The sequence below is a fragment of the Podarcis vaucheri genome (genome assembly GCF_965113315.1).
Source record: "Podarcis vaucheri genome assembly, chromosome: 10".
In the NCBI taxonomy this organism is placed as follows: domain Eukaryota; kingdom Metazoa; phylum Chordata; class Lepidosauria; order Squamata; family Lacertidae; genus Podarcis; species Podarcis vaucheri.
Genome location: NC_138748.1, coordinates 58812025 through 58826202, shown reverse-complemented (window position 1 = coordinate 58826202; position 14178 = coordinate 58812025). Strand labels below are relative to the sequence as shown.

The 14178-nt window shown below is 46.2% G+C and overlaps 1 protein-coding gene across 1 annotated transcript in view; it reads left to right on the top strand.

Annotated features, from left to right (window-relative positions):
• EPS8 (EGFR pathway substrate 8, signaling adaptor) overlaps window positions 1-13350 on the top strand; it is a 63338-nt gene extending 49988 nt beyond the window's left edge. Inside the window, exons 16-19 of the mRNA XM_082241241.1 lie at window positions 6551-6764; window positions 8555-8735; window positions 10019-10148; window positions 11725-13350. Of these exons, the coding sequence (XP_082097367.1) occupies window positions 6551-6764; window positions 8555-8735; window positions 10019-10148; window positions 11725-11838 (639 nt within the window). The 3' untranslated portion in view covers window positions 11839-13350. The remainder of the gene's footprint in view (window positions 1-6550; window positions 6765-8554; window positions 8736-10018; window positions 10149-11724) is intronic.
• The last annotated feature ends 828 nt before the right edge of the window (window positions 13351-14178 follow it).

Below are 14178 nucleotides of genomic sequence, written 5' to 3'. Positions count from 1 at the left end.
CTAGCTTGTCAATATCCTTCTTAAATTGTGGCACCCAGAACTGGAAACCATACTCCAGACATGGCCTGACCATGACAGAATAGAGTGGTACTGTTACTTCCCTTGATTGGGATGCTATAATTCTGTTGATTCGGCTTCAGAATCATTCATCAGCACCTCCTGCCTTCTCAAAACTCACATCACTAGAAAGAGCAGCCCACCCTTATGCCTGAAGTAGTTCCACCACCCAAGACACCAGCTCAGAAGCCACCACCTTTAATCAAGCCAGGCTCCTTTAAGGGTGGCACTCTTGTTCCCTGTAGGGGTGGAGCCAACAGCCCAAAGGGAGTCAAATCCCTCCTGAAGACTCAGTCAGGAGTTTAATAGTTGTTGGAGCAATATTCAAGTTTTGCTTGTTTGGCACTCAGATGCACTCTGAGCTCTCCGTGGTGCTGATCACATCCTTGCCCTCCTTATCTAGAGGCTGCCTTTCTGGACTTTGTCCCTGGCCTGGCTGCTCCAGAGCCAGGACTCAGCTGTGCCCCCATCTGTCCTAGAACCCCACCCACAGCAGGGACTACTTCCTGAAACCGAACAGTATGTGACTGTGCAATGTTAAGACTTGCAAATAAAAGAGATACCTGTGGCCTGGAGGTGCTGAAGCAGAACAGAGCATGTGGAGCCTGTCCACCTCCCCATCTGTTTCCTCCATAGTGGAAGGAATGAGGTTGAAAGGAGAAAGTTCCATCCCAAGGACCCAGCAGGATGAGAGCTCAGTACTTCCACCTCTCTGCCTGAGCGCAATATGGGCAAGAGAAGATGAAGCGAGTGCCAAATTCACCACGGAGTCCTGTGCTGTAGCTGTTAGTTTGCTCTGCATCCCTTTCCATGGAGATGGGGAGCAGAAAGGAGAACCTAATTCGCCGTCTTCTTTTTATTTTATTTTTTAAAATGCCCCACAGTCCCCAAAGCTCTGTTTATGCCCTTCTCCTAGAAGAGGAAAATAGTGTCATGCAATGTACAAATTGAGTCAGTCTAAACAAAACAGTGGATGTCGAAGACAATGTAGCAAAAGTGCTTGCCTGATACCAGTGGGCAGGGACTTCCAGAGAGTAGCTGATCCCACATGGAAGGATCGGTTCCTCGTGGGTGTGGGCAGATATGTCAGTTTCAGTTTCTCTTTTTCCCCATCTTAAATTCAGATTTCCACATGAGTTTGCCAGGCATAGGGAAGTTTTCATGAAGATTCATCAGCCTTCTAGTGCAAATCTCTCCTTATATATGCATTTCTGTATGCAATTTGCTAATATGCCCCGTTTTGCAAAGCAGTTTTCCCCAACACAACATATTTTTGTATGTTCTTTTCACTGAAACATGCATTCCATGTACACTTTACATTAGTTTGTGCAGTTGCTTTTACAAATTAAAAGGTAAAAAGACCCCTGACCATTAGGTCCAGTCGTGACCGACTCTGGGGTTGCGGAGCTCATCTTGCTTTATTGGCCGAGGGAGCCGGCGTACAGCTTCCGGGTCATGTGGCCAGCATGACTACGCCACTTCTGGCAAACCAGAGCAGGGAAACGCCGTTTACCTTCCTGCCGGAGCAGCACCTATTTATCTACTTGCACTTTGACGTGCTTTCGAACTGCTAGGTGGACAGGAGCAGGGACTGAGCAACAGGAGCTCACCCCGTCGCAGGGATTTGAACCGCCGACCTTCTGATTGGCAAGTCCTAGGCTCTTTGGTTTAACCCACAGTGCCACCCGCGTCCCTTATTTTTACACATTACTTTTACACATTATTTGAGTATAAATTTTGTGAAGGGAGGCTAGGAATTCTAAAATTTGATATTGATTCAATTAAAAATCATAGCTCCTAATTCAATGCATTACATTCACTACAAGAGGCAGAAAAATTGCTAATTGGTGCAGCAAGACCCTAAGTAATTTTTAAGTGATCCATGGGACGGGGGAGGTTTGAGAACCACAGATAAAGAAAAATGCATATGAGTGAACATGTACAAAATGGACACAGGTCAGAAATGGGACTCCTAACATACAAGCCTACCCTCACTTTACAGCTCAGCATATTGCCTCATTGCCCTTTTAATCCTGGCACTGGTTTAATGAGGTTTTTTAATATTAATAATAATTCTTCCTGCTGCCAAAAGATCTTGGCCATTTGCTCCCGCTTGCAAACATGCTGGTGCCAAGTTTGACCAGGGTTTCCCCATGGGATTCACTGCTTTCCCTTTGTGTTCTTTGGAGTCCACCACTAAACCTTCCACAAGTCTCTTTATTTATCCGTTTGTGGCAAATGTCTCTCTGTGGGGGTGCAGCTTCTCTTTCACACACATTTCCCGTGCCCAGATCTCCTGCCAGCTTGCTTAGATCCAACACAAGTGCCCACTGCCAACTGCTCTTACACTCCCCCCCCCCTTTCTCAGCTGCCTGGGAAATGTGTTGCAAATGAAGGAATGCGCATGGGCAGGTGCTCATTCGGCAGTTGCCAGAATTGTCATTAAGTCTTTGCCAGTAATCCATGCAGTACCATTCTAGCAGAACTGATCGGTTGAGGGACGAAGAGGAGGCGGGGGTGTTCTTTTTTAAAAAAGAAAGTTTAATTAAACAGCTATTGCGTTGAGTTTCTTGTTTCCAAATTTATCCAAATGATGACTGCACTTTTTGGAAAAAGAAAACTGTTGCATGTGCAAGGCCTGCTCAGGCATACTGCATTTTTTTTTCTTTGTTAATTTGATTTGGTCTGTACAATTATGTACAGGGGTATAAAGCCTGTGCAGAGAAAATCTAGGCTTTTAGTCTGCTCTCATTTTTACTGGGCAGAGCTGGGAGTGTGGAGTTAGCCACCTCCTTCTACAAATAGAGCATGGTGGGAGATGGTGAATGGGACTTCAGCTGGGAGTTATTATTTTTTTATTTTTTATTTTAATGCCGGGCTCAGGGTGACTAACACCAGTAAAATTACAGTAAAAACATAATAGGGGGGGGAAATTTAAAATACAGATTAAAATGCAATTTAAAATGCAGCCTCATTTTAAAAGTAGCCCATAGATCAAATCCATAAGGGGAGGGAAACATATGGGTCAGACTGAGTCCAAACCAAAGGCCAGGCACAACAGCTCTGTCTTGCAGGCCCTGCGGAAAGATGTCAAGTCCCGCAGGGCCCTAGTCTCTTGTGACAGAGTGTTCTACCAAGTCGGGGCCAGTACTGAAAAGGCCCTGGTCCTAGTTGAGACCAATCTAACCACCTTGTGACCTCCAAAATGTTGTCATTTGTGGACCTTAAGGTCCTCCATGGGGCATACCAGGAGTGGCGGTCCTGTGGGTATGTGTGTCCTAGGCCGCATAGGGCTTTAAAGGTCAAAACTAGCACCTTGAACCTGACCCTGTACTCCACCGGGAGCCAGTGCAGTTGGTAAAGCACTGGATGAATGTGATCCCACAGCAAGAAGGAGCCTCGCTGTGGCATTCTGCACCCGCTGGAGTTTCTGGGTCAGCTTCAAGGGCAGCCCCGTGTAGAGCGAGTTACAATAATCCAGCCTGGAGGTGACCGTCGCATGGATAACTGTGGCCAGGTCAGGGCGAGAAAGGTGCCTTCCAGATGTTTTGGATGTTCAGGGCAGAGAAGACTCTTAATGGCTGTTAGCCATTATGACACCACTGTCTAGTGCTTTGTATCCACATATACCAGTTCCTGGGAATCACAATACAGGAAACTCCCCACATGTGTGAGATGTTCTTCTGCATGACCACGCACATGTACAGTGCTGGGAATCTGGAAGTGGCGGGTGGCTCGTGAGGATGCCCTCCCCAGAGCCCAAAGAGGATGTCCTCTTCGGGCTTCGGGTGTGTGGGTGTCTCCTTGCGAGCCAAAGGCACAGGGGGGCTTTGCTGAGCCTGCTCAGCAGAAAGTGGCTGCTGCTGCTGCGCTACCCTGTGCACTAGCTGTTAGTCAGGGAGGCTGAGCAGCCTCAACAAAGCCCCACTGTGCCTCTGGCTTATGTGGAGCCCCTGTGCAGAGCCCCAAGAGGATGTCCACTTTGGACTCTGGGGAGCGTCTCCTCGCGAGCCACAAGGACTCTCTAGGGTGTTCCCCACTTGCACACATTTCTCTTATGTGCGTGGGGACCCGGAACGTAACCCCCACATAAGTGGGGAGCCGCCTCTATATGTCTCTTCCTGTCCCCTGCCTTCACATCATGGTCCACAGAGCTCCCTGGCTAACATTGACCCCCCCAATAGTTGTATCCATTCAATTCCTGAGTTACACATCCCCACAGGCAACTTGAGGGATTTTTATTTAAAACCTAATATTTCTATTTTTAGCAAGTTTCTGGTCCTTATGACTCACATCAGCATAGGTGCCATCTTGTGCTGGAGATTGTGGGTGACCGCAACAAAGGGCTTCAACTTTGCCCATTGACTTTGTGGGAGCCCAGTGAATATCAGTATCTCTGAGAACATATTGCCCATTTAAAAAGCGCATGACTTGGAAAAAGCATTGCATTACCACATGATACAGTCTATTATCCCAGGAGTTGTTATTATCCCAGGAGGCAGATAGGTAATACAGTCTAAACCACTGTATTATATTTTAGCATAATATAACACACCCGTAATGCACTCCTGAGCTAATATAACACAAGCCATGGTTTGCTTTGCTTTGTGACTGCACATTGTCGTCCCAGCTGGTGATGGTGGGAATTCTAATAGGAATTCAAAAATTGGCAAGTAATTGCTGCCATCAAGAGTCAATGAATGCTACTTAAAATGCTGGAAGGCTGCTGATTCTGTGGTTGACGTTTCAACGTTGTTCCAACTTGTCTAATTTGCTTTGGTTTACTTCGTTTTTCTTGTAGCAATTACTGGGAGAACTCTCTGAGGTAATTCAAATTGTTCTCATATAAAATGGATGAAGCAGTGTGTCTTGTTAAAAGCTTTTAGGGAACTGTCCGTAAGATCTGCCGCGCTCCTCAAAAGCCTTCTCTCCCACCTCACTACTGTTTCCTCTAACAAATTCTCAACTTCCAGCCTTAGGGAGTCTCAAGCGAGGCTTAACATCTGAAGCTGCCCTATGCAGGGTCAGAAAACTTGGTCTGTCTTCCTTATTACTGAGCTGGCGCAGATGGAATGCTAAGCAAAACTGTAGCTTAGCAAGAAAGCTCACGGTTCTGGAAAGGAAATCACTGCAACTACGTTCTACCCCCAGTTCTTCTGCCATGAGCTAAGCCATGGTTTAGCTGGCTTTGCATGTCATGGTTTGTCTCTCTCCAGATGCACCACAAGTTATAACTAAGGTTTGATCTTGGGTTTACAGCTCATAGATAGTCTGGAGAAAACATGCTCTGCTTCAGAATGGTATATTATTATTATTATTATTATTATTATTATTATTATTCACAAATACTTCATGAGGAATATATTTTGCATGGGTTTTTCACTTTAGATTAGCCATCAAACATTTATGGGCATTAAAAGAAACACACACATACACACATCTCTCTCTCTCTCTCTCTCTCTCTCTCTCTCTCTCTCTCTGTGTGTGTGTGTGTGTGTGTTAATTTTGATACCTAAGGAAAGCTCAGTTGGTTAGAGCATGGTGCTGATAACACCCTATGGGACAGCTGCATATTCAGGTTGGACTTAGGTTCTCTTCCAACTCTGATTTTATGCATCTGTAAGACCTATGTAGGTGACTCCTGCTGTGTTTGTGGAAAGGCCATAGGTGTGCACCTATATTCCTGAGCATTGACATGACACAATTCTGCATGATTAAGGAGACAGATTAAAGGATCTAATTCGGTCCTTAAATATCTTACTTTTGCACAGTGCTTGAGCCTTACTATATTTGGTAGCTATTTAGCAAGACTCTCCCTTCTGCACTATACCTCCTACTCTCCATTATTTTCAGATCCCATGTAGCTTCCCAGGAGAGAAAAAAATGCCCCAGTGTTGCCATCGCCACTGTGGTTTCCTTGGCTGTTAAGAGCTCTCGAAAAACTATAGAGCCTTTTGAAAACATAATGCAGTCAGACCTCTTGAAAGTCTGTAGCCTACTTAGCAGGCTGGGACTGTAAAGGTGTTTGCAGTGTGAACTAGCCTTTTGGGAGTGCATTCTCACCTGCTCTCTCCAGAAGTAAGAAGGCATTCCCACCCTGTGGACCAATTCACATTGTCCCCAGGCATGCAGGCACTGCAATCTTGAGCTGATGCACACCCATGCCTATGGTGATAGGTAGACAGGTGATAGACAGACAGACAGATGCAGTAAAAACTATTTTTAAAAAAGAAGACCAAGAGATGGTGATCATCTACTGACTTAGGTTTCACTCTCTATTTTTCTCTTCCTGCAATGCATGGATGTGCTTTACCTGCAATTCCTCTCTCGTGTTGCTCAGGTTTGACGCGTGGAAAATAAGCAAACAAGTGTTCACTCTTGCAGAGGTTTAGTTAACGCATATATTCTGCAAAACAAAACAAAACCCCAACAACTTGGATTTTCCCCACAGCCATGAAAAATGTATCCTCTTTTTGTGTGTGTGCATTTGTAGAAGCAAAGGACGGACTTTGTTCCGAAGCAACCTGACCCCGCTCCTGTCGTCCCTTCACCACCCCAGACGCCACTTCCTGTCCCTCTCCCGCCAAGCATGCCAGCACCCATCCCAGTTCCTGTGCCAAAGGTGCCTGGAGCCATCAGCCGCCAAAGCAGCACCTCAAGCGAAGGTGGGCGAGACGGCCAGAGGCAGAAACCGCCCCCTATAGATCGTGAGTCTCTCTCTCTCTCTCTCTCTCTCTCTCTCTCTCTTTCTTTCTGTGTACCAGAAAAATCATCTGTGTCGAATGACATAATTCAGCTACTTATATCCAATTAAGCCATACTCCAAGTAGTACCATTTAGGTCAATGGTCTTAACTTGCCGAAATTCATTTATTTCCTTGGTTCTGTTCTGAGTATGGCTAGTATTGCATACCAGCCTGTCACTTGGGGAAAATATGTTCTGATTACTCTACTCAACAGAATTTGTCATCCATAAAATTTGACATCAGAAGTGGTGTTGAGAACCAAAGGTTATTGGGCATTTCTGAAAGCCATGTTTCTAGCTCTTATGGAGGCAGACTGTACAGGGTATCCTCTGGTCAGGAAATGGGCTTCTTCTATCCTCCTGCAGCCCATCTGCCTTCAGTCTCCATGCACGGACTTTTGCCGTTCCCCCAGCCCAACAATTCCAGATGCTTTGGAAACATGGCTGTGGAAAGCAGACTTGACTAATGCAGACATGTTTAATTTTCATGATTTATTCTACTCGCAGAATCGCTTGGGTTAAATTTTGGTGCAGAAGTAGCCGCAGCCTTGAGCAGTGAACTGTCAGCTATTGCAAGGCTGGCGCTCCGATCCTTGGAGGGCTGTGCCAGGTTTTCATTGTGCTTGCTTTGCTATGTGCGGCACGTGCTAATTTTACAGGATGGGAAGGAAGAAGCACAGCCAAGGCTTCTTGGCTGGCAGAATTCAAAGCAGTGATTTCCCTTTGCTCTTGAAATAGCCAGTGTGGGAGACAGGAGCTAAGGAAGAGAATGCTGCAGTAGCCAAAAACCCTAGTGATGGACTGTTTTTTGGTGCCTACAGAATTGCCCTGCTAATCTTGAACAGCCAGTGCTGTTGGGGTGATATATAGTACCATCCTAGTACATCCTTATTTATTAAACATGAATGACTGGACCATTAGGTCCAGTCGTGGCCGACTTTGGGGTTGGGGCGCTCATCTTGCTTTATTGGCTGAGGGAGCCAGCGTACAGCTTCCAGGTCATGTGGCCAGCATGACTAAGCCGCTTCTGGCGAACCAGAGCAGCGCACGGAAACATCGTTTACCTTCCCGCCAGAGTGGTACCTATTTATCTACTTGCACTTTGACATGCTTTCAAACTGCTAGGTTGGCAGGAGCAGGGACTGAGCAACGGGAGCTCACCCCGTCGTGGGGATTCGAAGTGCCAACCTTCTGATCAGCATGTCCTAGGCTCTGTGGTTCAACCCACAGCGCCACCCGCGTCCTTATATATTAAACATATATGGCCCTAAATACTAAGGAACCAATCAACATAAAGAACTCCTAAGTCCCATTGATTTTAATGGGGGGAAATGAAGAACATCCTTAGCTCTCTCCTTGAATGCAATTGGGCTTAAAAGTGCTTAAGTTTGGTTAGATCACTCTCTAAGCCTGCAGTAGAGTTCACCACAAATCCTGTTAAATGTGGGGGGGAAAGAATTCTGCAAAGTTGATTATGATTTGTCCTTAATCCTAAAATTCTGGATTAAACGGAAAAGAATCTGATAATAGCTATACCATTTGGCAAGAAAATGGTATAGGGCCTCAATTCTATGCACATTTACTGAGGAGTAAACCCCACAGCCTTTACTTCTGAGTAAACCTGCATAGGATTGCACTGCAGTAAAAGCAATCAAAGTGGATGGCAGGAATCAGTTTCCCTTTGAGTCGCTTCTTCAGATACATATTTTAAACAGCAGTCAATTTTCTCTTCTTCCTTCTCCTTTTTTTTAAGGGCGGAAATCTCAGATGGAGGAAGTCCAGGATGAGCTCATCCACCGGCTCACCATTGGCCGAAGCGCTGCCCAAAAGAAGTTCCATGTGCCACGATCCAATGCCCCAGCCATCAACATCAGCTACGACTCCTCTCCCGAAGACGTGAAAAGCTGGTTACAGGCGAAGGGCTTCAACCCAGTGTGAGTTTCAAGGAGCAACTTTTTCTGATAAGAGTTGATCAGAGTTAAGAGGCAAGTTGACCACCTGAGGTGCTTCGTTGTCCTCAACACCATCCTGTCCAAAAGAGCTGGATTAAGCTCAGTGGCAGAACATCTGCTTTGCTTGCAGAAAGTCCCAGGTTTGTTTATTTATTTTAAGAGTTGGCAGTACGGCTTAAGTCTCTAAGCCATGTGCAAGTAACTGAATGCTGTAAGGTAAAGGACCCCTGACCATTAGGACCAGTCGTGACCGACTCTGGGGTTGCTGTGCTCATCTCGCTTTATTGGCTGAGGGAGCCGGCGTATAGCTTCCGGGTCATGTGGCCGGCATGACTAAGCCGCTTCTGGCGAAACCAGAGCAGCTCACAGAAACGCCATTTACCTTCCCACTGGAGTGGTACCTATTTATCTACTTGCACTTTGATGTGCTTTCGAACTGCTAGGTTGGCAGGAGCAGGGACCGAGCAACGGGAGCTCACCCCGTCATGGGGATTTGAACCGCCGACCTTCTGATCAGCATGTCCTAGGCTCTGTGGTTTAACCCACATCGCCACCCGCATCCCAACTGAATACTGAGGAAGAGATAAAACTGGACTGGGACCTGGGAGAACAGAATTTGCATCTCCTCTTGGCCATGAAGCTCACCTTGGGCCAGTCACGATCCCTTAGCCTAAGCTACCTCACAGGATTGTTAGGAAGGTGAAATAAAAAGGGGAGGAGGAGAACCATGAACCACCACCTTGAGATCCTTGGAAAATAAAGAGGTATATCAATGTAACAGGTAGCTAGGCAGGTTCTGGAGGTTCAACAGGGAAAGGGGCCTGTCTGATCTCAGCCAGAAGGGAGCTCCATAAAATTGGGCCCACAATGTTTAGGACCAGGTTGGTATCCCCTGCCTGGAAAAAAAACCCTGCTTGAAATCCACTGCCATTACTGATCCTACAGTAGGTGGACCTGTGGTTTGGTTCCTTTCTGGTTCCAACTTGCTGGCATACCTCACAAAAGCAGGATCAAATTAAAAGATGATGCTTGATTCTCTTCCCTTCTGAGTTCATCTTGGGACCAAACAAATACGTTTGGTTTTGAGTTTCGGCTTTCAGGAGCCTACTTGGGGGTGTGAGGGGAGGCCTCAGCGATTTCTGGTTGCATATTATGAGTGAGCAATTTCTTTCCTTTACCCGAGTATCACATTTTGCATTTTCTTGTTTGTTTTTAGATTAAAAAAATAGCTTCACTGTGCTAATCTGTTGCTGCTAATCCTACAGAACTGTCAACAGCCTTGGGGTTTTGACTGGCGCTCAGCTGTTCTCCCTCAACAAAGACGAGCTAAGGACTGTGTGCCCCGAAGGAGCTCGAGTCTACAGCCAAATTACTGTTCAGAAAGCTGCACTGGAGGTAGGTGCCGAGTCGGTTTCTCCACCAAGTCCATCAGCTTTTGCCATCCTAGTTCCCCATCCATACTCTTAGGTGTTAGGCATGTTCTGTCTGAATGCACCAAGGATTGAATGACCAACACACTGCATGCACTGAGCTCTGAGCCCTTCCACTCAGGGTAATGACAAAAGTGGAATGAACATTAAGTTGGGTGTCATTTAAATGCTGAGTGGGAAGGGGCTTCAGCAGGAGTTTGGACTAGATGGCCTTTGATTTACCACTTCCAAAAAGGCACTGCAGCAGAAGACTGCCTTCAGCATCTCAACAGTTTATCTGAGAACCTAGCTGTACCGTTAACAGAATCACACAGAGCAGTTCTTGCTGGATCGTAGCACTTCAAACTGCATGCTGCAATGCTCCCTCACCCTCCTAAAATAAGCAAACACACCACAGCACTAAGATCAGAGATAAGCTTCTACTTGCTCTAGGACATTCATAGTTAGCTGCAGAGGCAGTGCTAACATCAGGGATAAGCCTTTTCAGTATCAAATAGCAAGCAAAGGAGGCTTATCTCTGAGCTTAGTGCTGTGGAGCCAGAGCGCTAAAATGGGAGGAAAGCCTCTGCTTGCTCTAGGTTAGTCATAGGTGGCAGCAGAGGTGGTGCTAACATCAGGGATAAGCCTCTGCTGCTGCCTTTTTAGTATCAAATAGCAAGCAAAGGAGACTTATCTCTGATCTTAACGCTGTGGAGTCACAGCGCTAAGATCGGGGAAAAGCCTGTGGCTGCTCCCATGGCTAGAATTTTGAATCACCTGGTATCATACGACCTGTCAAAGTGGCCTGTTTGGAATCCAACCCTTTGGCTGGGTCCAGTTCCCCAGACCTGCGCTACACATAGAAAATGGTAGTGTTGTACGGAATGACTCTGTCCACCTTTTCTCAAATAACAAGCCTACTTTCCAATGTGTGGGGAGTTTGTTTAGGAAGCAGGAGGCAAGTTTGAACATGCAATCTCTGACCTTCCACCTGAAGTAGCACATTCCAGTAGCAGCTGCACTGAATGGCTGCTCCCTCTCTCATAACACTGGAACTCACGGACCTCCAATGAAGTTGAAGGTTGGAAGACTCAGCACAGATAAAAGAAAGTGCTTCTTCACACAGCTCATTGGGAAACTATGGAACTCACTCCCACAGGAAGCACTGTTGGTCACCAAGGGTCATCTAGCCCAACCCCCTGCAATGCAGGAATCTTTTTCCCAACGTGGGGTTCAAACCCACAACCCTGTGATTGAGCATCTCATGCTTTTAAGGATAAGGCTATCGGTGGCTACTAGCTATGTTGTTCTATGCTCAGAAGCAGAAATGTTTCTAGATACCTATTGCTGTAACCTAACCTAACCTAACAGGCTTCTATTATGTTCTTATTCTCGGCTTTGGGTCTCCTCAACATGTTTTGCTGAATCAGAAACCTTCCTCCACTTCTACCCCTGTTAAATAAATGGATTTAATAGATGCATTTCATAACTGAAGTCAAATCTTGGCTCGTGCGCAAAAATAGGCTTGTTTTGAATCTCTTCCCCCTTTTCTGATTTCAAAGGCTACCAGTGGAAGTACAGAATTGCAAGAGATTATGAGAAGACGGCAAGAGAAACTCAGTGCTGCCGCCACGGACTCGGGAGTAGAGTCTTTCGACGAGAGCAGCAGCCACTAAATGCATTCTCTGTCCATTTTTGTTTGTACTTGCTCAAAAAAAGAAGGAAGAGCTCCCATTATTCTGGGCATTGTTCCATCATGCTTTGTTTTAGGAAGCCATGAAGAGGAAATGTCTGGTTGATGACGACTATTTATGTAGACGCAACTTGATGCCATAAACCGGCCTTCGTCAACCTCGTGTTCTCCAGATGTTTTGGACCACAACTCAACTGGGGCTGATGGGTGTTGTCGTCCAAAACATCTGGTTGGCAGCAGGTTGATGAAGACTACCATGAAGAAAGCATGCAGCTGGGAGGTCATTGGGGCAACTGGTGTTCCCCTTCTCCCTTACTCAAAAAGCACATTTAATGGGAAATGAACCAGCGCTCCCAAGGCTGGCTGGATGAAGCCAATCATTTCATGCTTTTCTGATCTTCCCCCTTCTTCTTCTTCAAAGCAGGCAAGCAAAATCACACCGCTATTTGCGGGGCAAAGATGGCCATTGAGCCACCTGATTAAAACAGGCAAGGAAAATCTGTGGGACTGTTGCTGTAGGACTCCAGCTTCTATCAGCTCTGGCCACTCTGTCCAATGGTCAGAGCTGATGGCAGCGATAGGCCAGCCGTATTCAGAAGGCCACCAGCTCCCAATCTCTGCAACAAAACATGTTGAAATCTGTGATCCAGTGTGAATCCAAAGGCACATGATCTAGCCAGGGTGAATCTCCTTTTAAGACCCATTGATGTCAACAAAGGAGTTAAACGTATGTGAGCTTTTGGCTCTTTGCTGCTGGAATCAGTGGGACTTCATGGCATCGGGAGTGCACCATTTCGCTTGTCCTGTCACTGTCATCTATAGCCATGGGCTCTTTCTCTTCTCTCCACATCTCATTTCTCAGCACCTGAGATGCCAACGGCTTGAATCTTCCATACAGACTATGGCCATTCTTCCAACAAATTCACAAGATGGTTTCTTAACGGTGATAGCGATAGCAGAGGTAACTTATTCTGGATTCCAATTTTACAGCTGTTCCGGTGGGGATGAGCACAAGAAAACCAATAAAGGCACAAAAGAAATGAGAACGGAAGTCTCAGTTTTTTAAAAGGTTCAGGGCGTGGCAGTCAGAACTTTTGAAGGTCTCTGTGTGGTCATTCACAGTATTATTTCTGAAGGGCATCGTGTTAACTTCACCCATTGAAAGGGCAACCCAGGTTTTCTGGGGGTGGGGTGAAAGGCGATTGCGAAAGAGAACAAAGTATTAATTTCCAACTGAAATCTTTTGAAACATGGCCAATCCGAGTTAAATATTCCAGTAAATGTTGTTTATGGTACTATGACGACTTCTTCCCCCACCTCAGTTTCCCCAGTGCAAAATGTTCTATTCTGTCACCTGTATATAAAGGCATTACGAAAAGAAACCCATTGTGTCATTTAGAAGAAATTAATCATCTAGTTTTATTAATTTTCATGGTGCCTTTTTCACATGACTCAGCTGAAAGTCTGCAATAAACACTATTTGATGTATGTAAAATGCTTTGCATTCTCTGTTGTGATAAAGGGAGGGTGGAAACAAATGGTGAAAGGTTAACATTCTGCCCCCCTTTTGTCCCAAAAGAATGGATTCAGACATTTAGAAACCAGCTGTGGTATCGTCCCAAGTTCTAGCACTTAGATTTCAGTGTGTGTGTGTGTGTGTGTGTGTGTGTAGAGAGAGAGAGAGAGAGACATTTTTGAAGCATTTCCCTGGCTTGTTAGGCAGTGATGGACTTCGGACTCTCAAATTTCAGTGGCACCCTGTGTGATGATTAAATTCCTCCTGCCGCTGCCTCTCATGTTCGGTTGTGGTGTCCCCTGTAGTGCAGCGCCCAGTGTGGCCAAACTGGTTGTGCCACCTCTGGCTGTGGACATTTCTACTGTAGGCCCCCCTCTCATACTAGCTTTCCATCTTCAAGGATCTTTTGAGATGAAACATTTAAATGCGATCATCCACCCGCATTCCGACATTATATGGTCCCTAGGAGGACTCATCTACATGACAATCTACTGTATTTTTCGCTCTATAGGGCACACCCAACCATAAGACGCACCTAGTTTTAGAGGGGGAGAACAAGAAAAAAAAATTCTCTCCCTCTGTGCACAGTGCCCCTTCAGCAAAGTGGCAGGAGAAACCAAGCCCCTTCCATTTCTCCTCCCGCTTCGCTGAAGGGGTGCTGTGCAGAGAGGGAAAGCTGTGCAGCGCCTCTCCAGCAAAGCCAAGCCAGGAGAGCAAGAGGGATCAGTGCGCACTGACCCCTCTTGCTCTCCTGGCTTCAGCGAAAGCAATGCAAAGTCTCCAGGAGCTCCCACTGCGCTCCGGAGG